The following is a 24,382-nucleotide window of genomic DNA, read 5'->3' as shown; positions in this document are numbered from 1 at the left end:
ATTTCACTTATTTTATTTTGTGTTACCTTACTCTATTTTATTTTTATCTTTATTTTTTATTTTATTTTATTCTTCAATTATATGTTACTGTTATGTTCTATGTATGCACCAATCACCAAGACAAATTCCTAGTAATGTGAAACCTCTTCACTTACATGGCAATAAAGTCTTTTCTGATTTCTGATTCTGATTCTGATTTCTGATTACTTTGTGCAGTTAATTTTCAGGTGTTTATCCATTTTGTTTATTTGACAAATTTAGTTGTCAAATAAACAAAATGGAAGAACAATATTTGTCTAAATACTCAACGCTCAAAACTGTACTTAAGTGCACCGCTTGAGTAAACGTACTTTGCTGAAGATGACGCTGGTTGCTGATGTGGTTGGTGTGACTCCGACTCCATCACTAGATGGAGACAAACATCCGTCAGTGCTGCTGCAGACAGGCTGCTTGGGGGACGACGATGTCCTGCGGCTGCAGCACTGACGGCTCAGGCTCTCGGCAGCTCACAGACGTCCCGTCCGGCCGCGGCCTCCAGCGCTGCTGTTCTGCGCAGCTTTGGTGGTTCTGCTCCCAGCTCGTTCCAGTCGGAGCTCTCAGGTGCAGTCCAGACTATCGCCGGTGGTTTCAGATCGAGTCCTGGGAACTTAACAAGCTTCAGACTTAGGCCAGCTTTCAGAAAAAAGGGAACCTCAAAGTCTGAAGTGTTAATTAAAAGTTCTTGATTACAACACTTAGTTGGATTGTTGGGTTTGGTGCTGACTCGTCAGACCTCACACGGGTTATTCCATGTGCACTGATGAAGGCTCAGTACGGACGAGTTAAGACGCGTTAGGGAGGGCTGTTGTGCCGACAGTCAGCAGTTCTCTTCACAGCATCGGCTCCGTCCGTGACAAAACGTGTCCACTCAATACGAATGTCAGCATTTGTCCATGCAAACGAGGGTCGCATGAGCTGCGCTGTGAATAAAGTCACTAATCGACACAAATTTAACTGCAAAATTCACCCACAGTGTTTGAATCCATGGAGTCTAAGAGGACAGGAATGGAAAGGAGGCCCCTTCAGGCCGGGCTTGGTTTTGGGTTACAAGGCACTGCAGGAAGGACACGTGAGACAGGGTCCACAGCCTCGTCCCACAGTCCTCCGTGGGACTCATTTCGTGCTCCGTCTCGACGATCTTTGAATGGATGCATCGATCCATGGTGATGCGGTGTGATTGGTGGACAGCGGAGCAAAGCGAGCACGTGGTCCACGTCACCGTTTCCTGTCCGAGCTCAGTCCCCTAACGAGCGTCCAAACAGCGTTAGGGTCAGTCAGAGGACAGCAGGCGTCGGGGACAAAACACACTTTGTTGTTTGTGCTTTCGCTTCGTTTGTTAAATAAAATATGTTAAAGTGATTGTTACATGTGGACATGCGGACCTTTATTGTTTCATTCATGATAAAGTCTTCATGCAGTGATCCTGACGCGGGTCCCCACACACATCAGCTCCACCTTCCCGCTCGGCCTCCAGGCCCAGAAATTTCATTTGTCTGTGAAGTGACCTTGATGAAAGAAAGTGACCACAACCCACAGACAACTGGGACCAGTTCCCGGTCTCTCCAGGGTGGCGTGGGGACTCACCATGACATATTTGGAGACAGTGAGACAATGAAAGCTGACGCCCTGAATCAGACAAGCTGATGTCTGTGGTATGTAGACAATATAAGAATCATACACGAGTCATCGTACTATTTGTTCTGTAACGTTTGTGCTTCTACAGAACATTTCACACTGAGCCAACAAAACAAATAAAGGTTTTTCATGTTCTGAACCTTCTGCACTTATCCAACAGTTGGATTTAATAAACCAGATTGAGCCCAAAAATAAAATCTAAACAAATAAGAAGCCAGAGATTGTAAACTCATATCTGAGACAGGAAACACATGCTGCAGCTGCTGTCCAGAAGAATCACACACATCTGATGAGCATTTCAGTCAACAGAGAGAAGTCAGGAGTTGGAAAGATGCTTTTACAGCATGAATATCCTGGACAGAGGAAACGCTGGCGTGGTGCTTTCAAAGCCCTCGTGAGGTGGCTGAGCAGGTGTGCCGTCTGCACAGCCGTGAGGAGAACAAACGCTAACAGCGCTTCACATTATCTTCACATATCTAACACAAAGCATCATCAACAGGTAACAAGGCCATTGTCCCCGGTGGGAAAATACCACATGTTGACTCATACTGACTGCATGCGAATGTGCAGGTGCAGACCCTGATTGGACCGATCGATGCAGCTGTTGATTCAGCCACATCAGCATCCTGTGTGAGCACACGCTGGGCATCAGACGTGAAGAAAAACAGCCTCTTAGGAGGCAGAAAGAGATGGAGTGAGAGACGGAGGGGGAGAGGGGGAAGGAGAGGGAAGAGAGGCCCAGTGCATCATGGGAAGTCTCCCAGCCTATAGCGGGGTCTCAGGGCCCAAGGCCAGACCATAAGCTGAAGTCTGCTCCTTAACGTAGATCAGAAGATGATCGCCGCCGTTTGCCTAACTGTGGTATGCACGGTTTGCTGGTGGCCACTGCAGATGGACAGCAGGTCCACAGAGACGTTCAGTGTGATAACATTACTTCTGCACTACGTCCCTGAACACAACAGTTTCCCTTCATGACGTTTTTTTCTTTCTTGTGAACAATAAGTCACTTTATCTCGCCTGAACTTTCTGTTCTCTTTAACAAGTACAGCAAATAACATCAGCAGCATCAACGCGACGTCAGAAGTCTGGACTGTTGTGAACACACTGTTCTTTGTGGCTGTCATTTAGCTGTAGTGAAACCCTGGGACAGACACCAAACCTGCCTTGTTGGCCACTCTGGCCTAAAAACTGTCCCATGAACCACACGAACGTAACAGCAGGCTCTGTATGAGACAGGCCTGGTCTTTGTTTTATGAAGTCTGCACCAGATGTAGCCACAAAACTCATGTAGCCGTGTGACATAGTCCCTCCAGCGGGTCCTGGGTCTTCCTCTGGGCCTCCTCCCGGTGGGGCATGCCCGGAACACCTCCCCACGAAGGCGTCCAGTCGACTCCGAGCTCCTCCCGAAAGTGTCTGGGGAGAGGGAAGTCTGGGCATCCCTGCTCAAGCTGCTGCCCCCGTGACCCGGTCCCGGATGAAGCGGAAGAAGATGGATGGATGGATGGATGGATGAGTATTTGTGCTTGTGATGAAGGACAATCCTTTAGAGTTTATGCATTCAAGTTTATTTAAAAAAATTTGTTCTGTAAATCTAAAACCGATCTGAAGGCTCAGTTCTGAGGCTTTGCTAAGAAATAACAAATATCGAGCACTGGTATGGATGATAATTTAGTTGGGTGAGCAGATACACATAATGGTGTCAGATTAGCCAGATTAGCTAACAATATGGGATTTTGATACAACATGCATACGTGCATACGCTGACATCTAAAGATGGCCGACACGTCCCCGCTCCCTCCCACTGTACGAAGTTATCTCTGTAGCAAATGAAAACTTAAACACGCTTGCTCAAGGGGAATGATGGGCTCTCTGTATTACAATTTAATTAAAGAGTTTGGAGGCAGAAAGAGACAGAGTGAGAGACGGAGGGGGAGAGGGGGAAGGAGAGGGAAGAGAGGCTCAGTGCATCATGGGAAGTCTCCCAGCCTATAGCGGGGTCTCAGGGCCCAAGGCCAGGCCATAAGCTGAAGTTTGGTCTGGACCTGCTCTGATTGGAAAGTGTCATGAGATAACTTTAGTTGTGAATTGGCGCCATATAAATAAACTGAACTGAACTGAACTGAATTGAAGCACCTGAACTGAGGGAAACCACGCACAGGAAAAACTGACTAAGGTCTGATGTGTTTCTGCCTCGTGAGCTAATTAAAGTAAAAACAACACACTGTTGCACCAAATCAGATATCAGCATTCTCTCTGACTGACTCACTGTGTCTCGACCAACCAAATAACAAAAAGCTGGAGGGGATCCGCGGTGCCTGATGACTGAGTGAATTCTTACAGTTCTTCCTCTGACTATGACAGGAGGTATTAATGCTGAGTAACCCTGACAGGATATCATCACGAGCCAGAGGAGTGACTGAAAACCTTCCCAGCAGCTTTTCATGTGCTGTTCCTGCACTTCTTGAAAACATGCAAATTAGGGGCAGCTCAGACAGAACACATGAAACTGATTCCAGGTTAATGTTTAAGCTATGATTTGTGTGTGTGTGTGTGTGTGTGTGTGTGTGTGTGTGTACTGGCACTGGAAATGCAAACAGCACTTTATTACAGCATGTGGTGATGTGAAAGTGACCTACTGGACAGCCAGTCTCGCTTTCTCTTTCTGCTGAAAGAGAACTCACCGTCCAGCTCCTTTCCATTTGTCTTTCCAACGCGAGAACCACATTTGGTTATCTACTGATGGAGATAAGGCTGCAGCTGAAGACAGGATGCAGAGCTGACCCAGAACGGGCGCCTGAATGCGCTCGCTGCCTTTGTTTGGTGTTTGCTTTGTGCAGATGAGGCCGCTTGATAGCCAACGCTGGCGCCATTTAACTATTAATACCAAGCAGACTAAGCAAATCTGCACAGGCCTCAGCTGGGACGGTAAAGGTATCACCTCTAAAATAGTTATTGAACTGGAGCTGAGAGGACGCTTCTGAACATATATTTGATTTTTATCTGACAACTGCAGTTTCAGTCACCAGTAGACATGAAAGAAATGCACCTGAATGTGCACATGTTCAGGACTTTTTCTTTCAGGGTCTAGAAACCCGTACTTCTCCCTGTTGCCTTCTGCATGCTTTGGTTTTTTTGTTCTGAAGACATTTCTCAAGGTGCTTGCTCACCTTATTGTTGAGTGCAGCTTTGGTTCCCTCAGCCTGGTCTGAATGATGTTGTTATGGTGCAGAGCAAAGAACTGGAAGAAGAACTCTTGTATCTAAGGCCTTCAGCCTGCTGTCAAGCTATGACACGTGGCTTTAAAAGACAGTTAAACTAACAACATCCACACGTTTTAAAGTAATAATGAGTACATTATGAAAGGCCTTGGATGTCTGTATCACCTTAAGAGCAGGCAGAATAATACGCTAATCCCACTACAGGAGAGTCTTTATGTTCGCAGTATCGGCATCAGCAATTGGCCAAAGTGAGATGGAAACTATCGACGTGCTGACAAAAAGCCGATACAGAGCTACGCTTACTGTGACAAGTAACAACAGCAATTTTTGCTTATGATTGTTAATGAAAAAAAAACTAATGATAATATGATTTTTTCTGGGGCCTGCGCCAAACAAGCCTGTTGCCTCACATCTGGAGAATGTGATTTGGAGTAGTGCACAATGCAGCAGCTCCTCATTCAGTAACTGTTTCTTCTTGTTTGCTTTTGTCCTCTTTCTACTTTGCTGTTGATTTGTTTGCTTGGTCCAAACCAAGCAGACCAAACCAAACCAAAATACACTTAAGACCTCAGAAGCTGAACTTGAACCAGAGGAGTCTGTCAAAGCCCTCTGAGCTTCCTGCTTCAGTGAAAACCAGAAACAAAACAAAAAGGTTTAATCAGTGCAGCTGACCGGTGGAGAGTCCCACACATTTGCTAAACAGCGAGTGAACGAGTCACATGTGTGCTGTGAAGACGGCCTTGACGCCGTGGACATCACTTAATGAAAGCTAACAGTATTTATAGTATTTCAGAGAGGCTCAGAGAAAAGCCCTGCGATATCGCTGAGAACTTGTGGAAACGCTGGCAGAGTGAGGACGGTCCATCAGGTCCGACGGTCACCTCGGCGCTCGTCAGTCCGACGTTCATTTCACTAATACTTCATGTGAAATGAGTTTGTTGTTGTGACAGTTAAAGAAAACTTCCCATTTGATCATATCTACAAATGTTCCCTGGTTCTCCAGGAAGTCCATCTGTTTTCGATGAATATCTGCTCTTGGAGAGAGCATCGTGGGTTATGTTTTGGGACGCGTACTTTGCATGCTTCATGCTTCATTCAGTTTATTTATAGCACCAGTTCACAACAAAAGTTATGTCATGACACTTACCAAACTCTTTAATTAAGTTGTAATACAGAGAGCCCAACACTCCCCCTTGAGCAAGCACTTGGTGACAGTGGAGAGGAAAAACATAAATGTGTGCAGAAGGAGACGGAGAGGAAGAAAGAGCTCAGTGCATCATGGGAGGGCCCCCGGCAGTCTAAGCCCATAACAGTATAACTAGGGCCCAGCCTAGGCCAGCCCTAACTATATGCTTTACAGGAAAGGTTTTAGTCTACTCCTAAATATAGAGAGGGTGTCCGCCTCCCGGACCGAAACCGGAAGATGGTTCCATAGTAGAGGAGCTTGATAACTAAAGGCTCTGGTTCCTGATCTACTTTTGAGGACTCTAGGAACCACAAGTAGCCCTGCATTTTGGGAACGCAAAGCTGTGGTGGGATAATAGGGTACGAACAACACTTTATATGTGGCTTTACATGTGAGGAGAAGGATTTTAAACTCTATCCTGGGTTTTACAGGCAGATTGGCGACTGTTGTCTCTGGGAGAGAAATGGAAGGTTAGACACTGGTCTACAGTTGCTTAAAACCTCTGGGTCATGTGTGTGCTTTTTAAGGAGAGGCTCTCTTTGTCGCCCTACTTGTCTGACCTTGTGCTGGCTTGTTGACCTTTCACATTTTTACCTCTCACCTCATTAGCTGCTTAACAAGCCAGACAAGATGACACAACTGTGTGTTATCACACTGTGCAAAATCTGGGGTTTCCAAGTCAGCTGCCAAACAACCTGTGACTGTCAGTGCAGGTGTTTTTTCAGCCCGCCTCCTGACGTGCATGTGGATGTTCTGGAAAGTCTTGAATCAGCAAGAAACTCTGGATGTTTTGTCGACTCACTGACCTCTGCCTTATTTGTCCCACGTCACACAGACGACCTTGTGCTGAGTGATGCTCCGTACACAAACATGACTGATCTTAGAGCCTCAAACACAACTCCATCAGCTGACTGAGGAGCAGACAAACCAAAGTTTATTGTCTTCTCTGCGTGGCATGTGATTTCCTCCCCGATGGTGGGTGTGTGTGTGTGTGTGTGATAATCAATTACTACTCTCTGAAGTGGTGGGGAAAATCACCTAATTAGCCTCATTATCGGCTGTTAAGCAACAGTGACGTGAGATGAACTTAAAATGTTGTTTGATCTTCTGCATGAATCATGCGTGAAAGATAATGACTTGTGAGAAGAGAAGATTTTAAAAATATCTTTGGGTCTCCTTGTGATCCTGATTGTGATTATAAATATGATCTATTCAACAATAATTACTTTAAGTGATACCAACCAAAAACAAGAAATGTCATGCTGAGATTAAGATTAAATTGGTGTTTAAATCTCCTTTTTCTAACCTAAAACAACACAGATGAGGTTTTTTTTAATCCCTGAGTTTTACCTGCAGGTCTGCCAGCCTGTTCGAGCCCCAGCCGCTCCTACCAGCAAGGCAAGGTGACAAAAATAAGATTTTCAAATGTGAGGATGCCCATGAGGTCCATCCTCAATTAAAATGATGCCTTTGTGTTATATTCAGCCAAAGTAATTCTTCATATTTCAATAAAATGCAGCAAATTTCTTAAAATATGTCCAAGGGGGCAAGAAGCACAAACCCAACAGAAGGTCATTTAGCATTAGCTTTGTTAGCTAAATGTCTGTAGGGCAGAGACAGGTGAGGGTCAACAGCAGTCAAACACAGTAAAGACTGGAACCAGGGCTGAGGCGTTTGACACGATGAACAGGTGCAACTAATCAATCACACTAATCAACAAAGGCAGGAAAGTATCTTGAATATATAACGAAGCAGGACACATAATTAGGTTCAAACAGGAAACACCTACAGCACAAAGAGTTTTAACATTCACAGAATGGATCTTATGTTGTGGAGGACAAAAACCACAGACAGGACCAGCGTCATCAGGGAGAACTCCTGAGGAACGTTTCCCTGTCGTGCTGTACTGCCAAGCCACTTCCTGTTTACTCTGGCACTCGAATATTTATAAATAGACATGTGCCCTGCATTTTCCAGTAGGCTAATTATAGCAGATGAAAGGTGAATCAGCTCTGTAAAGCGTCACTGACGTGCACTTCAAATAATACCAGTATTATTTATTTAACCAGCTGCTGCCACTATGAGTGATTACTGGAAGAGTATCAATTATGGAGCAATAAAAGAATAAACCTTCACCCCTCATTAGACCTACTTTTCTCCTGCTTTGGCTCAGCTCTTGAAGTATTCTTTTAATGGTGGCGGTGATGCTCGGCGGTTGCTTCATGCGTATCACAGCAGTGACGTGCTGGGTGGGGGGGGGATTTTCATTGGTAGAGCAGCTTCAGCAGGTTCAGCAGCTCGCTCACGTCCTTGAAACTCAGGTGGTTCCAGTAACTGCTGTTGACTTATGGACACTGACTCCCTAAACGTGTCATAGTTCAGGCGATTCAAGTTCATTCCTCTCAGGCTCAGTTCCTGTAAGAGACTGCTGGAGGATCAAGATCCACTTCCTGAGGTGTTCTGTGAACAAGAAAACAATGTGGAGTTTGAAATAATGCAGCAAATGATGCAGCTGGACATGTGACAGTAAACATGTTAGATTGATAGATAGATAGATAGATACTTTATTGATCCCGAGGGAAATTCAAGGCCAACAATGTTAGTGGGAACTAACAGTTGTGGGCCTTTAATATGCTTAACGTTGACCTATGAAAACCATCAACAGAAAAAGTCAAAAAAGATTAGATTAAAGTGACATATTTTGTCATTGGAGGGAACTCACTCCAACGAAATTCGTGCTCTGCATTTAACCCACCCAAGTGACGTGCACACACACACAGCAAACCCGGGGCAGTGGGCGACCGCGTGCAGCGCCCGGGGAGCAGTGGGGGTTAGGTACCTTGCTCAAGGGTACCTCAGCCATGGACACATGCAGCTGCTTTGCTGGGTGAAAACCTGTTATTTTTGTTCCAGTTAAACTGGTTGAGAGACTCGGTCCAGGTTGGACAGGCTGTGGCTGCTCGTGATTTGGAAAATCTGGGTGGGTGTAATGATGAGTTGTGAGGCAGTTACAACCCCTGTTGCACAAGTGTTACCATCATGAACGTGTGGGTTTCCTTGGTAGATCACAGGGTGTGCCTCTGGGCCTTCTGGGTGGCGACTGGGACACCCTTTTGAAATCTAACTGTTTACTGAGTGATCGCTTGGAAACCAGCGAGGGGACAGATGTTTACTTTTGCCACTCAACAAACACACAGACAAAACACGTTGTGAAACTGAGGCTTACTGTTAGTTTCAACATGTCGTTCTGACCTGATTCCGTAATTACACTGACGAAACTAGTTCAGTCTTTTGTTTTGTTTCATTTCATGCTTTGTTCAGTTGCAGCTCATGCAAACCTACTTGTATTTTCATTTTTCTCGTTGCGCTCCGTGTGCTTCATATATTTTTATTTCACCTTGTTTGTTATAAATTGTGGTCGTACATTTAGGCTCCATTTTGACGCCCAGTGTAAATCTTTCCATGTGAAGTTTGAAAATGAAAGGCTGACGAAAAGGGATTTGAGAAGATGGTATTAATTCACCCTGAGGTCAGACCATGGCAATCAAATCTGATTCAAAGAGATTTAAACGCACACATCATAGGAGTAAAAGGAACCCCCCCGTTAACTCACACCCTTCTAATCAGACAGGAAACTCCCTTTAAGAAGGGCTCGCTGCTGAGGTTTTCACTGGAGAGCCTCCCAGAACAACACACTGATGCTTGGGTGGTAACCTCCACATTACATCAGGGACCTGGTGAACCAAGCCTCAGCAGGCTGGCTTCTGTAGCCATGAAGGACGAGTCTGCGACGGTTAGCATACAGGTGATGTGGATTTTACTGCAAAGATGGTGCTTTGTTTTCACTTCATTGTCCAGTCCGACTTTGTGTCCTGGACTGTAGCAGCAGCAATGTTTGTGAAGAAGAAATAAGTTTTTTCTGTCTCAAGGGTTTTGACATTTCTGTGACCTTTCCAGGACGTTTTTCTGCCTTTACACGAAGGTGATGTGACTGTTTTTGATCTCATCAACGTGATCCTGACCTGTCAGTGAGATCAATACCAGACCTGTGCAGTAGAGGTTTGAAACCAGGCTAACAGATTTCATCAGTTGAAATCAGTTTTAATGTTCGGATTTCATTATTCTGTTCAGCTTTGGCACATTGCGACCAAAGCTACTACACTTAGATTTTGCTCACACTGTCTATCTTGTCAAAGACGGGCCTCGAGTAAATCAAATCCAGGTTCCAGTCACGATGACCTGGAAGTCTGAGCTGTACGGGTGATGATGTGAGTTTGGTCATTGTGAAACCAGCCACACGTGCATCATTCCTGCGAGGCAGCTTCACATTTCAGTAGCAAATCTTTGCCCACTGGCTTTGGCAAAGACTGGAGGTGTGTCTGATGTAATAATGACCACATCACTTCCCACGTGTGGTTTGTGTGCAGCCACTGCGACCATCAAATCTCTTTGTACAAACACACAGACTCCCCAAACCAGTGAAGCACAGCAAGCTGCTGGGGTTTGGCTTCCACAGAGAAAACTCCTCCATCAGGGAGGTTGACCTAAACTTTTTCTTCATCCACATTGCTGACTGTTTTTTGTGTTACAAAAATCTGTCACTCATGTCAGCAGGCTGAACTGCATGCTCAAGAATGCGTTTTTCCAACCCGTCCTCCTCACAGGTCACCTGATGCCATCGCTCGTCGTATTGTGCAGTTACAGTATGTTTCTCTCTCTCTCTCTCTTTCATCCTCTCTGTCCTGTCTACCTCTTCTTCTCCTCCTTCACCCAGCCGACTATCAGCAGGATGGTTCTCCCTTGTGAGTCGGGTCCTGCTCAGGGTTTCTTGCTGTTAAAAGGGACTTTTTCCCTGCCACTGTCTGCTTGCTCGGGGGTTCAGGCTCTGGGTCTCTGTAAAGCTTCTAGAGACAGTTTTGATTGTATAAGGAGCTATATGAATAATACTGAATTGAATTGAATTACTCCAACTGTCTCGTATCACTGGGGATGCTTTTGCCTTGGACTTAGTCTAATAATAATAATAATAATAATACCTTTTGTATCTGGATGAGACTCTGAGGAATGTCACAAAACAGTAACATAAGCCCTGGGCATGAGACCAAACTCGTTTACCACGAGTTCCAGTTTCAATTTGTCGTGTCAACGCCGTCTGACCTGCTCTGTTGTGAGCGCGTGATGTTTCTTTTTGTTTGTTTCACTTCATTCCACCTTGTTAAGGTCCTCAGCCAACCTCAAAATACCTTAAAAACTCCAGGTCCAGCAGTGGATTTCAGGGTCTGGGTCTTGGGATGCTTTGAATGGGCTGCCGAGGCGTCAGTTGTGAGACTCGAGATACAAAAGCTTTTTACTAAAAACTTCTCTCCCTGTAGATAAAACAGTTTCTCAATCCAAGGCTCATAAATGATTCTTAAAAGTCCTGTTAATGATTGAGTTACAAGAACAATCTCGTGTCAGTAATTTTCTCGTGATAAGATTAACGTGGGTCAGTTTGGAGACTCTGAGGGAAGAAACAGCAGGAGTTCCAGGAGTTGCTCTACAGTGAAATTCGGTTATTTACTTCCTAGTTGACACAAACCCATTTATTTACACGCATCTGCAGTCATGCGTGTTGCTGTTTCCTGTTTCCCAGAATGCCTCTTGATAAATCCTCTTTCAGAGAAGCTGTGAAGATCCTCTTCCTCCTCGGATGTTTTTTCTTCACTGACTCTTTGAGGGCCTGAGCAGATTTCCATCTATGACATGTTTGGATTCCACAGCTGTTTAGGGGCCAGATGTTCGAAACAGCTGGCTTTAAGAGAGGTTACGTTTTTAACTGCAGAACACTGTTCTGAGAAATGAAATCTTTTTACTGACTGCAGGAGTATGTGATTTCATGAGAGATAATCTTATCAAGGAAAGAGAAGTTTCTGCTTGCATATCAGCAGACTGCAGAGCAGCTTTGCGACTCCTGACCTCATCCTCTACACTTCACCTGTGAACATTTCTCCTCTTGTTCATTTTGACCTTCCACTAATCATAACAAACAATGTATTTGTGATCCATGCATAGTGTGGAAACGAGCTGATTAAAGACCCACGTCGCAGCAGGACCTCGGCGGGCTCTGGAATTGGCCTTTTTGTATGTAAATGAATTTGGTAATATGCTTGATGGAGGCTAACATGCAGGCCAGACAACAAGGAAGGTCGAAATATCCTGTATGTTAATGTCATTATTTTCTCGCTTACTTCGCCAGGCATTTATAGCTCCTATTCTGGTTACACATGAATTGCGGAGAGATCAAATACTCCCAGACTCCACCACGGGACAATAAAGTTTTCCAGCAACAAGCGTCTCCTCAGCAGGTTGACACTGGTTTGAGCCTCTGACCTTTAAAGTTCAGGGTGTATGATGTGTTTATGTTTCTGTTAAAGTATAACTTTATGTTCTTCCACTTTCAGAGTTATGGCACACAAATTATTCATGAGTGGTGCAAATGGCTCTCGATGAGGATGTTCATCTTGGCTGATAGAAAAATCTAATTTAATCCTTCCGTCTGTCGGGTCAGCAGAGAGATTAACTTTCAGCGTGTAAACAAAATTCTTCCTCATATGTGACGATTCCAGTTCCTAGAAAGCGGGCAAGTTTATGAAGGAAGTTGTCTCTTTTAACAAAATAATCAAAATGACCCTGAACCTTTTTACAGTTCATCCGCCTTAAACTCCACGACAGCAGCTCTTTGGGGAAGTTCACCCCCTGCAGCTCTTAAATTCCAGAGAAAACAGGAAGCAACATTTGAAGCGGGAGGTGTTTCTGCAGCTGCAGTTAGGGACATGAACGACACATTCAGACTGAAATGTGAGCATTTGGTGCAGCCTTCAACATGTCAGCCTGTCATCTTGTGGGGAAGCTTCAGTTTGAAGTGAGCTTCTGCTCAGACGTTCACCTCAGACAGTCACAGGCAGGCGAGTGACACCCACATCCCACAAGGACACCCATTACGTCTGCGTCTGAAGGCATAACGACCTGCTCAGCAGCAACGCTCCCACGTCACACACAGTCCTCACTCTGCACAGTCTTTACACCATATATGATTTAGACTTATGTAAAATACAATAAGCCTGATGTCTGAATCTCTTTCTGCTGGACATCCCAAAAAGTCATCCGGTTACAAAGCATTACATCTCAGGTTTAAGTGAGTTTATTTAAAAACGTATCATAGAAAATAGCAGCAGCACTTGGAGCTGCGCTGAGAGAACTCAGTGTTCAGCCCATCACTGATTCATCCAGTGGATTTGCAGAGAGAGAGACTTGATCCACAGCATTGCTGCCTCTGATACTCTCTTTATACATCAAATGTGCCGAACAACATCCCCGTCTGCGTTTAGCGGCACTGGCACCGTGTTTGTAGAGATTCTGGAGAGCTCAAAACGTCCTCAGATCCTTTACTGGAGTACCACGACGCCAAAGCAGCACTCCTGAATCTGTTCGTGGAGTTTACTGTGAAAAACAAGTCAACTGTCGCTGATTGCATTTGTAATCGTTTTTATTTGAGCGTCAATCAGTGCTCACAAGCTCCAGCAACATTTACACACAGCACAACTCAACACACGAGCTCACCGGCACTTTACCTCGTTCCTATAAATAGCACAATAAATTAAAATCTCAGCTCACATATGACACAAACCTGTGGAATGAGTAGGACAGATGCCACGTCAGACTTTAACTGCAGACACACGACGAGGTAGTTACACTGCAGCATAACACTTTCTGAACCTTAGAGGGTAATCTCAGCTACAATCACAAACCAAAAGGTGCACAAAGGATTTCATAAATAAACTATAATCAGTACATCCGCGAGGAACGTACTCCTGCTGTGGCGATTCATTCTTTTCTTTTCCCTGCTATCAGCAATGCATTAATATTGTTTAACATGACATCGTCCTGTCAATGACTTGATGAAGTGTCCTTCGGAACACGCTGCCTTCCATACTTTATCATAACTTTATTAGTTCTTCTTAAACTTACGTACACAGGACAGAAGCTCGATTCAAGCTTGGTGACAAAGTTTGGATTAGTTTTTTCATTTTCAGGGAAAACAAAAAACACAACAAAAAAACTGAAATCTCAAACAGGCCAATGGTTGTGTTTTAAATGAACTTTGGTCCAGTCGAACTCAAGACATTTCCTACTTCAGTCCGTCCTGACCTTCAAACGACATCCACCTCGTTCCTCAGGTCGCTCAGCTCCTCCAGGTGAGAGTCGATTCTCCGCAGCTTGTTCTGCAGCCTGTCTGCGGCGCTGCTCGCTCCTGCTTTCCTCAGCGCCGCCGGAAGGTCCCGAACCTGCTTCGCAGAGGCAGAGGCGATCCAAGCATTGATGCGCTCATCGAGCTCCGACGGGTTCAGTCTCGAAGTCCCTCCCTGTCTTTTGCTGTCCTCAGACGACAGCTTGTGCACCACCTGACGCAGCCGCCTCAGGGGCATTTTCTGATGGACGAAGAAAGCTGGGAGGATTTCTCTGAGGTATTCGGCTCCATCTGCGAGTAACCGAGGAGGGGAGAAGTCACAAACTGATAAGGAAACGTGAAAAATAAACCTTCAGACTGTCGGCCTAGCACGGAGCCAGTGCAATAACGTCATTTACAGCCATCTGAAGCAAAGCTCTCAGATGTCAGAGGGTCTTTGAACACAGCTTTGGAAACTGACCACACTGACTATCCTTTACTCGTGTCCTTCACTTTTAAAACAAAGGAGCCTTTGGGTCTGGGGCTGTAGGCTGGACAAGACATCGCTTTCAGAATTCTTCACGTTGACCCACTAAATATCCTCCAACAGGACTTCCTGTCTCAGTTACACAACACAACAGCAGAACTTGAAACCTCAGATTTCAGTGTGAAAACTTAGAGCACCAACAGCCAAACCACCAAAGCGGCCGACAACGCGACCTTCTTCCCTCCTCTTTACCTCGTGACTGGAGCTCCTGGCTGCTGGCGCACACGGTGTCGTGCCAGGTGGAGCCCCTCAGCACCACCTGCAGCCCTGCGGCGGCGCAGCTCCTGTGCTCCGTGCAGTTCTGCTGAGCCGACACCACGTCGGAGTAGGTGCCGTTGGGACACACGTGGCACACCGTGTCCTCGTGGGGCGTACCTGGAGGAGGAGGAGAGCACATATGCTGTCCTGATGAGTAAGCAGTCTTTACCCCCCCTCCCAAAAAACACCACAAACACTTAACAAAACAAAAAACAACCTGCCCTGACAAAAGCCCCCGGAGCCTTTGGGGCAGATGCACTGTGGGAAAACCTACACAAAGGACGGCGAGCTGCTGCTGGTTGCCCCACTTTTCCTCTGCGGGGCAGCCAAGTTCACTCTGAAACACGACACACGTCATCCACTGGTTTCTAACGCAGCTCAGCTCTGAGACGGAACCTGAACCCGATCCACAGGGTTCGGAACCGACAGGCCGGAGTGAAGCCGACTGCTTAAAAATCAGCTTGTTACAAAGCGGGTTTTTCAGCTAACGCAGAAGTTATTCAGTGGAAGCAGAAATAACAAGCCGTGAGTCCCACAAGGCATTGTGGGTACTGGAGTCTTTAGATTCTTTACATTATGATGACGGAACAAGCTCAGCCTTTTGAAGGTTGAAGCGCTCACATCATCATCATCATCATCACTGTAAGACTGTTTTTTGGTCACGTCGTTAAGCTATCGAAGGGCTGTGCGTGACGTCAGAGCACGGAGACGACGTCTTCTGTAGCATTCAATCACCGTCTTTATTTGTTTCGTATCACTCCGCTAATTTTAACCATAACTCACCATGCCTGCATGTGAAGTGCGCCATATTACATAGTTCCCATTGAAACTTAAACAGCAAAATACAATAGATAAGAATGTAGTAACAATTAATCATGTAGACTCAAAATACTAAACAGTGAAAAATAATGTACTGAGTATGTCGTCACAAAAACAAATCTCATCTTACAATCATCATCATCATCCTCGGTGCTGTTTATATTGTTTTATATTATTATGGGAGAACGAGGAAACATTCAGAAAGCAGCAGACATGAACGGCTCTCTATAAGAGCTGCAGCACATGATCCCTGACCCTGTGCTAATCCAGACCCCGCTCTGTACACAGTGTGAACCTGTCCTGACCTGTCCCCCGGCCCCACACCCGTGCTGGACCTACCGATGCTCAGGGGTCCTTGTCCGGCCGGACAGTCGCTGTGGCGCAGGCACATGTCGAACTTCTTCTTGTAGTGATATCCCTGTTTACACTCGCACTGACAGTCGCTGTCCGCGCTGCACGCCTTCTTCTCCACCTGGTTGTATCCGCACACCCCGCAGCGCAGGCACTTGCCGATGTAGTTCCACAGTTCCGTGAAGGAGCCTGAGGGACACGACGCGCACACGCTCTTCTGCGTGGACGTGCAGCGCGCGCGCAGGTACGTCCCAGGTGGGCAGCTGTCGCACTGCAGCGACTCGCCGGTGTTCGGGTCCGTATCCGTGAAGGTCGGCGCGGCCGCGCAGTCTACCAGCGCGGCGCGCAAAGACGGCAGCATCACCAGAAAGATGGATACCAACATCTGGAAGGAAGGAGGAAGCAGGAAGGGAAGACGGTGTTACAGGAGGACAAGAGGAATACTGAGAAACACGAGCAAGTGCAACGAGGAGACATGCAGGAACACAGGAAAACACGAGAAAACAAGCGGAAACAAGGACGAGCCAGCTGCTGTCACACCTGGCCAGCCAACCCAAAGCCCTGAAAACACGCAACATTCTTTCATTTCTTTCCAACAATCAGCCAAAGGTGTGGAGAAGTCCTCTCAGTCAGCATCACGTCTAAAAACGTCCTCCTAAAATAAGTGAGAAACCTGAGTGCGGTCAGGGCGGAGGACAGCACCACCCGGGGAGCCCGCAGACGCGTCTGCACCGAGCGCAGAGCGAAGTGTCGGCACGTCTGCGCCTCCCTCTCCACCTACCATCTCAAATGTTGCGTCTGCTGTCGCGGGCTGCTGCGGTGTGTCGGGAGGATGGAGCGTTCACGGACTCTCCCGCTCTATTTATGATGCAACTCTGACGTCCCCCAACATCTCAATCAATCAGAAAGAAGTGGCTTTTCTTTGGAAGGATTCATGATACTGGTATTCAGAGAGTCACCACTCTAGTATCAGCCCCTTCATTTATTCCTTTTTTTTCCGCGAGCACTTTGTGCAGGGTTACTGGAGTACAGCCGCTTTACGCGCCAGACTTCACGCGCCTGACTCCGTGTGTGTGCCGTCACGAGGTCAGCTCACCCCCACCGATCACAATTCATGTTAAAGTGGACGGAGGGTAAAGATGCTTCAGGTCCGCCTGAACCTGACGCGGTGCCCGTGCAGCCTCGTGCCAGAGCTCCTGGTGCTTCCTGCCATCCCGTCGGACGCGGGATAAGATGATGGCAGGACGCGAGGCTGCCGCGGCCACCTTTTCAGACACTTTGTGTGAGAAAACACCCGGCGGGGCTGAATGAGGGCTGATGAAGGCCCTCAGCTGTGAGGACATCTTTCTCCAGTGTTTATCTCAAACTGTAATGTGTTTGGTCATTTATTTAAATCGAAATTAGAAATTCATGTGTGTTATGATGCGACATCGTCTCTACTGGTGAAGAAAAATGTAAATGTTAAACATGCCTTAACTTTTAAAATATTTAATGAATGAGTTTGGCCTGTTTTAGAAAATACCCAGTGTTCTTTATTATCATTGGCTGACTTTAATTCGCAGAAAAGTTCTCTGTAAATGAAGATGATGGTGAACTTTAGCATCCTTAAACCCCTCAACTGTTTTATACGCTGTAATTTCCCAGTTGTGGGACTAATATCTTATCTTATTTAATAATTTAATGAGCTGCCATGACGGATCCCGGTCTTTCATATGAACAGGTCAGAGGTTTTGTGATGCGAGTCTTCAGGCTGCAGAGGATCAGGATCCTGACTGTGCCGGATCAGCTGAGGGGATCAGACGGGTCCGCTAAGAGGCTGTGGGTGCAGGTCGAACGGGTGGATTACGTGCTGAGGTCACAGACGTCAGGCGGAATCTTTTACTTCTGGATGAGACGCACGAGCGTGTGACGGTGCGTCGGCATGTGACGTGTTGCAGCGCGTCAGCCCCCGCGTCCTGTGACTTCGGACAGTAAGTCACTTTTATCCCGAACGGCTGAGAAAAGCTTTACTTTGCGCTTGGGACCCTGTCCTTGAGTCCTGGACAGGACCGGGTCTGTCTGGGCACACAGCTGCTCCTGGTTCATAATCACTCATTGGCCCGACGACCACCTGCTCAGGCCTGTGACGGGCTGGTGACATCTAGTGGATAAACGCAGTCACTGAGTACACAAGCCGTGCCATTTATTTTAAAATAACTGAAAGGGATTTCTGGGAAAAGACGAACCCTTCTGAAGGTAGATGTTGGATTTCCTGTCTCGAGTCCGTCTTACAGCCGAGACGCTTTAAAGCCGCGACAACACGTGTTTTAGGGTTAAGCTGTGCAAGTTCACCCCACGTCACTGAAAATGAAGAAACTGGAAGAAGGCCAAACTAATGGGAGACTTTCATAAAAGTCTACTTTGAAATTGAAATTGTGCAGATGACATTTAACCTAAAATATCGCGATGATCAGACTTTCTCCACTGACTCCACTCCACGTGGAGCCACAGCAGACCGCAGCGGGACGAGTGAAACCAATAAAGCAATGATCTCACCTCTGCTGGGGAAAGAAATGCTGCGCACACTGAAGTTCACCTAAAACATTTACGGTACGCTCGCTTTTAATCCCGTCTCCCCGATGTCGCGAGACCTTCACGGACCCTCTGGTCTCGATGAGGACCGACCTCCTCCAGTCCAGCGCACAGAAATCTGTTCAGCACAGATGAGACCAGAAGCACATCACGCTGAGAGAGACCAGCGTTTGAGCCAACCGACGGGCTCTGTGGGGCACCGACACCGGCACCAGGTAATTCAATCCAAAACCTGATCTTGTCCTAACCCCAACAAAGTGTTTTCAGGGCCCAAACCAAACCAGAGTGACACCTGCTTTGCAGAAACCAGCATTTAGGCTGGGGACCGGACATGGTTTGAATGATGCCGCTGTATACACACCATCAACTCGTGTGGATAACTTCAAATCAAATATTTAAAAATGTTTGAATTTCATAATCAAAACAGGCAGCTTCTAAAACAGCTTTACACGAAACACAGACTGTTGGGGAGGCCAAACACAAGAGTAGAGCGGGATTAGTTGCTATGGTAACAGCTGGGCGGGGCCCAAATGGACTACGACCAATAAGCAGACGCGAAGTTCGCCTGGAGGAAATACTTTTGCAAGTTTGAGAAATGTTACGACATGCTGCCATAGTGAAGATGCTTCAGGGCTGAGACTGTTTATATCAGCACCTCTTGTTTGCATGCTGCCTGTAGCCATGGCAACGCTGGTTTTGCTTTCTGTCATTAGAATTTTGAAACATAACAAACTGTTGAGCTTCCACGTATTTGTGAGAGCGCTGCTTGTAAACATAATTGTCTGCTGTTGACCTCCTCCCACACTGAGGCACTTTCGCTTCTGTGCTCCCTGCTGGACGCTTCCAGCTGAATCACTGGACAAGTTAGCAGTTGATTTCCTCAACTGGAAAATTTCAGACCTCTAATGAAAACGCTTCTGACTCACAAAATTATTATTTAGTCTGGGCTTTACATGGGGGTTTCCCAGGAGATACATGAAACCTTTGGACCTGAACCTGAATGAGCGCACTGGATTTCATATTGGTGGGTGGTATTTCACTCTAAACCACAAGTGTGAACCTCCCGGTGGCGCCAGAGGAAAAGTCAGACGGCCACCAAAGTCAGTGAGCTTCATGTGTGGGCATGACGGCCCGATGGCTAGTGAGGGTTATGTGTTCATCAGAGGAAAAGATAAGATGGTGCGTGCATCCGTTTCCTGCAGCTGTCACCTGAATCACCAGATGTTTGGGTGAGGAAGTGCAGGTGGTCCTGATGTGGAGAGGAGATCCACTTCAGGGCCGAAAGAGGAACATCGTCCTGTTGAAGCCATGCAGACTTTAAATGTCAGTTTGTGAGGTGAAGCTGGACATCAGGGATGAAGAGATACAGGTGGTGTTCAGGTCATCAGGTCATCAGGTGGTGTTCAGGTCATCAGGTCATCAGGTGGTGTTCAGGTCATCAGGTGGTGTTCAGGTCATCAGGTCATGTTCAGGTCATCAGGTGGTGCTCAGGTCATCAGGTGGTGTTCAGGTCATCAGGTGGTGTTCAGGTCATCAGGTCATCAGGTGGTGTTCAGGTCATCAGGTGGTGTTCAGGTCATCAGGTCATGTTCAGGTCATCAGGTGGTGTTCAGGTCATCAGGTGGTGTTCAGGTCATCAGGTCATGTTCAGGTCATCAGGTGGTGCTCAGGTCATCAGGTCATCAGGTGGTGTTCAGGTCATCAGGTGGTGTTCAGGTCATCAGGTCATCAGGTGGTGTTCAGGTCATCAGGTCATCAGGTGGTGTTCAGGTCATCAGGTGGTGTTCAGGTCATCAGGTCATGTTCAGGTCATCAGGTGGTGTTCAGGTCATAAGGTGGTGTTCAGGTCATCAGGTGGTGTTCAGGTCATCAGGTCATGTTCAGGTCATCAGGTGGTGTTCAGGTCATCAGGTGGTGTTCAGGTCATCAGGTGGTGTTCAGGTCATCAGGTCATGTTCAGGTCATCAGGTGGTGTTCAGGTCATCAGGTGGTGTTCAGGTCATCAGGTCATGTTCAGGTCATCAGGTGGTGTTCAGGTCATCAGGTCATGTTCAGGTCATCAGGTGGTGTTCAGGTCATCGGGTGGTGTTCAGGTCGTGGTGGGCACTGTAGGGTCCTCTGAAAACACCTCCTGTGCTGTTTTCCTGCATATCGTCTTGCCCTCTGCCACTGCACGTTTATCTGTTGTGGATAAAGACCAACTTTTCTCCTTTATGATCTGAAGTCCTGGACTTTTGTTATAATTTACTGTATGAAGAATCTGGGGAGTATAAAGAACTTTGACATGTACAATAACACAATCACAGAGTGTATCTTGGAGCTCTTGTGTCTTTGGATTTATGGTTTTGTTTTCTATATGTGTTTCTTTAAGAATAGCTCTGGTGAGTTTTTTTGGCTGTCCTTATCTTTATCAGCTACTGCTATTGTACATATTTGTAAAGAACAAAAACACAGTTTAGGACCAAAGTCAACACCCCAGGAATCTGCTGATGTCACTGAGAGGTTTTGTATCCAATGGAAAGATTTTTATTCACAACTAACCGCTGACCTTAAAAGTTTCCACAAACTGCCGTTGACATCATCTCCAAACAGACGGCGAACAAGCGGAGCCTTACATGTAGAAGAACACATCCCGACTGTCAGGCCCCCGACAAACGCCCATTTGTCTAAGCGTTTGCTGCTCGTGTCCCTCGTCCTGCTGCACTTGAGCTCGGTGTGTAATCTCTGATGGCGTGTGGTCAGCGCCTCATTAAGCCTTTCATAGCTGACGTGTGAGCAGCTTGCGCCTGTTGACCAGACACTCTGCGACTGGTGAAGTCTGATGGGGTCAGTGACCCACAGCACACGAGAGGCTGGAGGACAAGGAAAACTTCCTTTTCCTGCAGCTGTCAGCTATGAAAAGATGTTGAGGTGCATATGGAGGCCACGTGGGGACATGGCTATTACATAAGTACATAAATAAATAAATAAATAAATAAATAAATAAATGCCTACTAAATAAATAACATACCTTTTCTACTGTTAAGCAAATGGAATAAAAATGCAATTACAAAATTACCACATATGCTTCACACAATATTAAAATCAATAAAATAAATTGATAAGTAAAAACACGTAGAAATAAGAAAATAAATACATTTACTTGAATATTTTTACTTTCTGCTTCTTTATATTTCACTTCATACTTTTTAATCAACTCCATTATTTGGACACTTTAGTTACGTTGCAGATTTAGTTTAATAAAACTAAGATATTATGGGGAAACAAATCCCGATGCGACGGGCCACGAGTGACATCACTGTGCGCTCACACTGCAGCGCTGGCTCATCTCCCTCTTGGGTTCTGAAGATGGAGACGAGCCAGACGATACACAGCAGAAGAAATAAATCTGACCACTCAAACGTGGCTCCAGCAGGGCCGATCGCAGGCTTTGGTTTTCACGGCCGCCTCATTCACACACCCTAACCCTGTTCACACAGACGTCCAGTCAAAGCTAACCTTCCAAATCAGGCTGACCTAAAATGACTGAGTGCGATGAGAGCGACATGAGCCACACTGCTGGTAATGTAATGCTGATGAGAGCAACAGTTCTGGTCACACCTGCTGAGTGCAGCGAATCATCGCAGTTCCAGCCGCTGAGTCGGAGGCTGAAATCCCAGCATGAGAACATCCTGCATATCCGGAACGAGTCCTCATCCCAAGTCAAGCCCTCCTACTGGTGACTTACAACCACAACCATGACCTCAGGGAGAATATACCTGGATTTGATTCAAGAGTCTTTAATGTTCTTGTACAGGACATACAATGACCTGGTGGAGCATGCAGAACATGCAGAAAGGAGACTTCACCGTGAATTTGCAGATCATCCCGCCGCCTCCATCTGCAGAACCAGATGATCTGGAAGCTGCACGGCTCCCGAGGTGCTGAGAGGACAGCAGCCAAACAAGCTGAGGAAATCAAACTACTTTCCAGCGGGGCTCCATGTTTTCATTGATTGCCGTAGCTCCGCGCAGCCATGAATGTGAAACCAGAACATGAAAGTGAAAGTGGATCAGTCCTTTAAGGCATGAGCGACAGTACAGGGTCATAACATGCAGGCAGACAAGCAGCCAGCGGAGACACTGACATGAGACGCTTACCCAAAACACCATCATTAGCTGAAATGATATATGACATTCACAGCCACCAGAGCACCAGCCTAACCCGAGACAGATTATATCGCTCTCCTCAAAGCCACCACGCTCAAAGTAAACCACATTGCCAAATTTAAACTGCCAAATCACCGTTTCGCCACAGTAAGAGAAAAACCCAGACGGCCACAGCCCTGCGTCAGACTCCGCCGGAGCCAACTCATGTGCAGGTGCTCGGGCAGCGTGGGGTGTCTGAATGCAAACACACGTCTTAAAGAAAAGCTGTGAGTTGGGCCTTAAATGAACTCCTCCTTGTTCTCTGTCATAACTGCTGCTGACTAGTTTCCTCCTCTTCTTTCTCCTCATCGCCAGTGCTCAGAGTCTGAAAACAGCGCCGTTTCCTGTATGAAATGACCTTCACCGAGCAAGAAACAGACACTGTGTGGAAATCTGTTGAGCTGATTGGACGGGCCTGTAAGAGCAATGCATTATTAGTGCAACAGATTAATTGTATCTGCAGCCTTCCAGCTGAAAGACTCAAACTAAAAACATTCACAGATGGAAGTGGTCACATTGATGCATGTATAAAATGCATGACGTGCACATCCTTAACTAAATGCTCGCCACGAATGACAAGCCCAATTACAGCTTTGAAAAGATGACAAGAGGAAGGTCAGATAAGAAGAATCATCCAACCATTTGACACTGAATGATCAAACAGAACAGGTTGTGTCCCACCTCCATTTAGCAGAAAATCCCCTTCCATCCTTTTCAGACTAAACTTGCAGGGGATGCAAGTCTTTTATTTCCGCAGAACAGCCCAACTCAAAGTACAACACGCTGCTTTTGTCACAGTCTCCTCCTAAAAATCACCTTTCCTGAATACGTGTGCTGCAACAGCTCATGTAGCGTCAGAATAGTCACTTACGAAGATTCTTTTAAATGCATGAAAACATATTTAGTACATTTTATTTTACTTCACTCACCAGTGAGGAAGCCTGCATTATTACGGATGCGTCACTTTACTGACCACATGCAGTGATGACTTACGATACTGCAGTGGCTGTTACAGCACACTATGAGTCCTCACTGCAGCTGAGTATAGGAGGTCATAATGCATCATAAGCCCCGTCAGTAAACCTCTGGTTTATAACCAGTCGAGAGCCTCAATATGACACTTGAAATTATAATTCATCATGAGTCACACCTATAATGTTGACTGTAGTAGTGCATCAGAAAGCATTGTGTGTGTGTGTGTGTGTGTGTACGGTCCTAGTGAATAAGTACTATGAAAGTATTATGTCATATCATACAGCTGTTGTGTTAAACCTGTCAAAACAAAGGACACATTTCCACACCCCTGCCTCACCTGAAGGCCAGCTGCCGCTCAGTTTCACTCTGATTAAATCAGCTGGTTTGTTT

General features: G+C 46.3%; 1 protein-coding gene and 1 long non-coding RNA gene across 3 annotated transcripts; one reads left to right on the top strand and one right to left on the bottom strand.

Annotated features, from left to right (window-relative positions):
- Positions 1-4,271: 4,271 nt before the first annotated feature.
- LOC124075105 lies at positions 4,272-10,120 on the top strand. Its single transcript, XR_006845952.1, has 4 exons — positions 4,272-4,605; positions 6,914-7,053; positions 7,435-7,481; positions 9,710-10,120. It is a non-coding gene; the product is annotated as an uncharacterized LOC124075105 (long non-coding RNA).
- Positions 10,121-13,585: 3,465 nt separating this feature from the next.
- Positions 13,586-17,227, bottom strand: LOC124074407 (tumor necrosis factor receptor superfamily member 6B-like). 2 transcript variants are annotated; one of them, XM_046417311.1, is made up of 4 exons: positions 17,041-17,227; positions 16,248-16,644; positions 15,024-15,206; positions 13,586-14,596 (listed from the first exon to the last, which is right to left on the bottom strand). In XM_046417311.1, the coding sequence occupies exons 1-4, from the start codon at positions 17,041-17,043 to the stop codon at positions 14,268-14,270; spliced, it is 912 nt and encodes a 303-aa protein (XP_046273267.1). In that variant the 5' UTR covers positions 17,044-17,227; the 3' UTR covers positions 13,586-14,267. The 2 variants fall into 2 exon arrangements, with proteins under 2 accessions (XP_046273267.1, XP_046273266.1); XM_046417310.1 differs by having other exon boundaries at positions 16,933-17,058.
- Positions 17,228-24,382: the final 7,155 nt, after the last annotated feature.

This window comes from Scatophagus argus, chromosome 17, assembly GCF_020382885.2.
Source record: "Scatophagus argus isolate fScaArg1 chromosome 17, fScaArg1.pri, whole genome shotgun sequence".
Classification (NCBI taxonomy): domain Eukaryota; kingdom Metazoa; phylum Chordata; class Actinopteri; family Scatophagidae; genus Scatophagus; species Scatophagus argus.
Note: the sequence above shows the minus strand (reverse complement) of the source record. Positions and strands in the feature narration are given on the sequence as shown.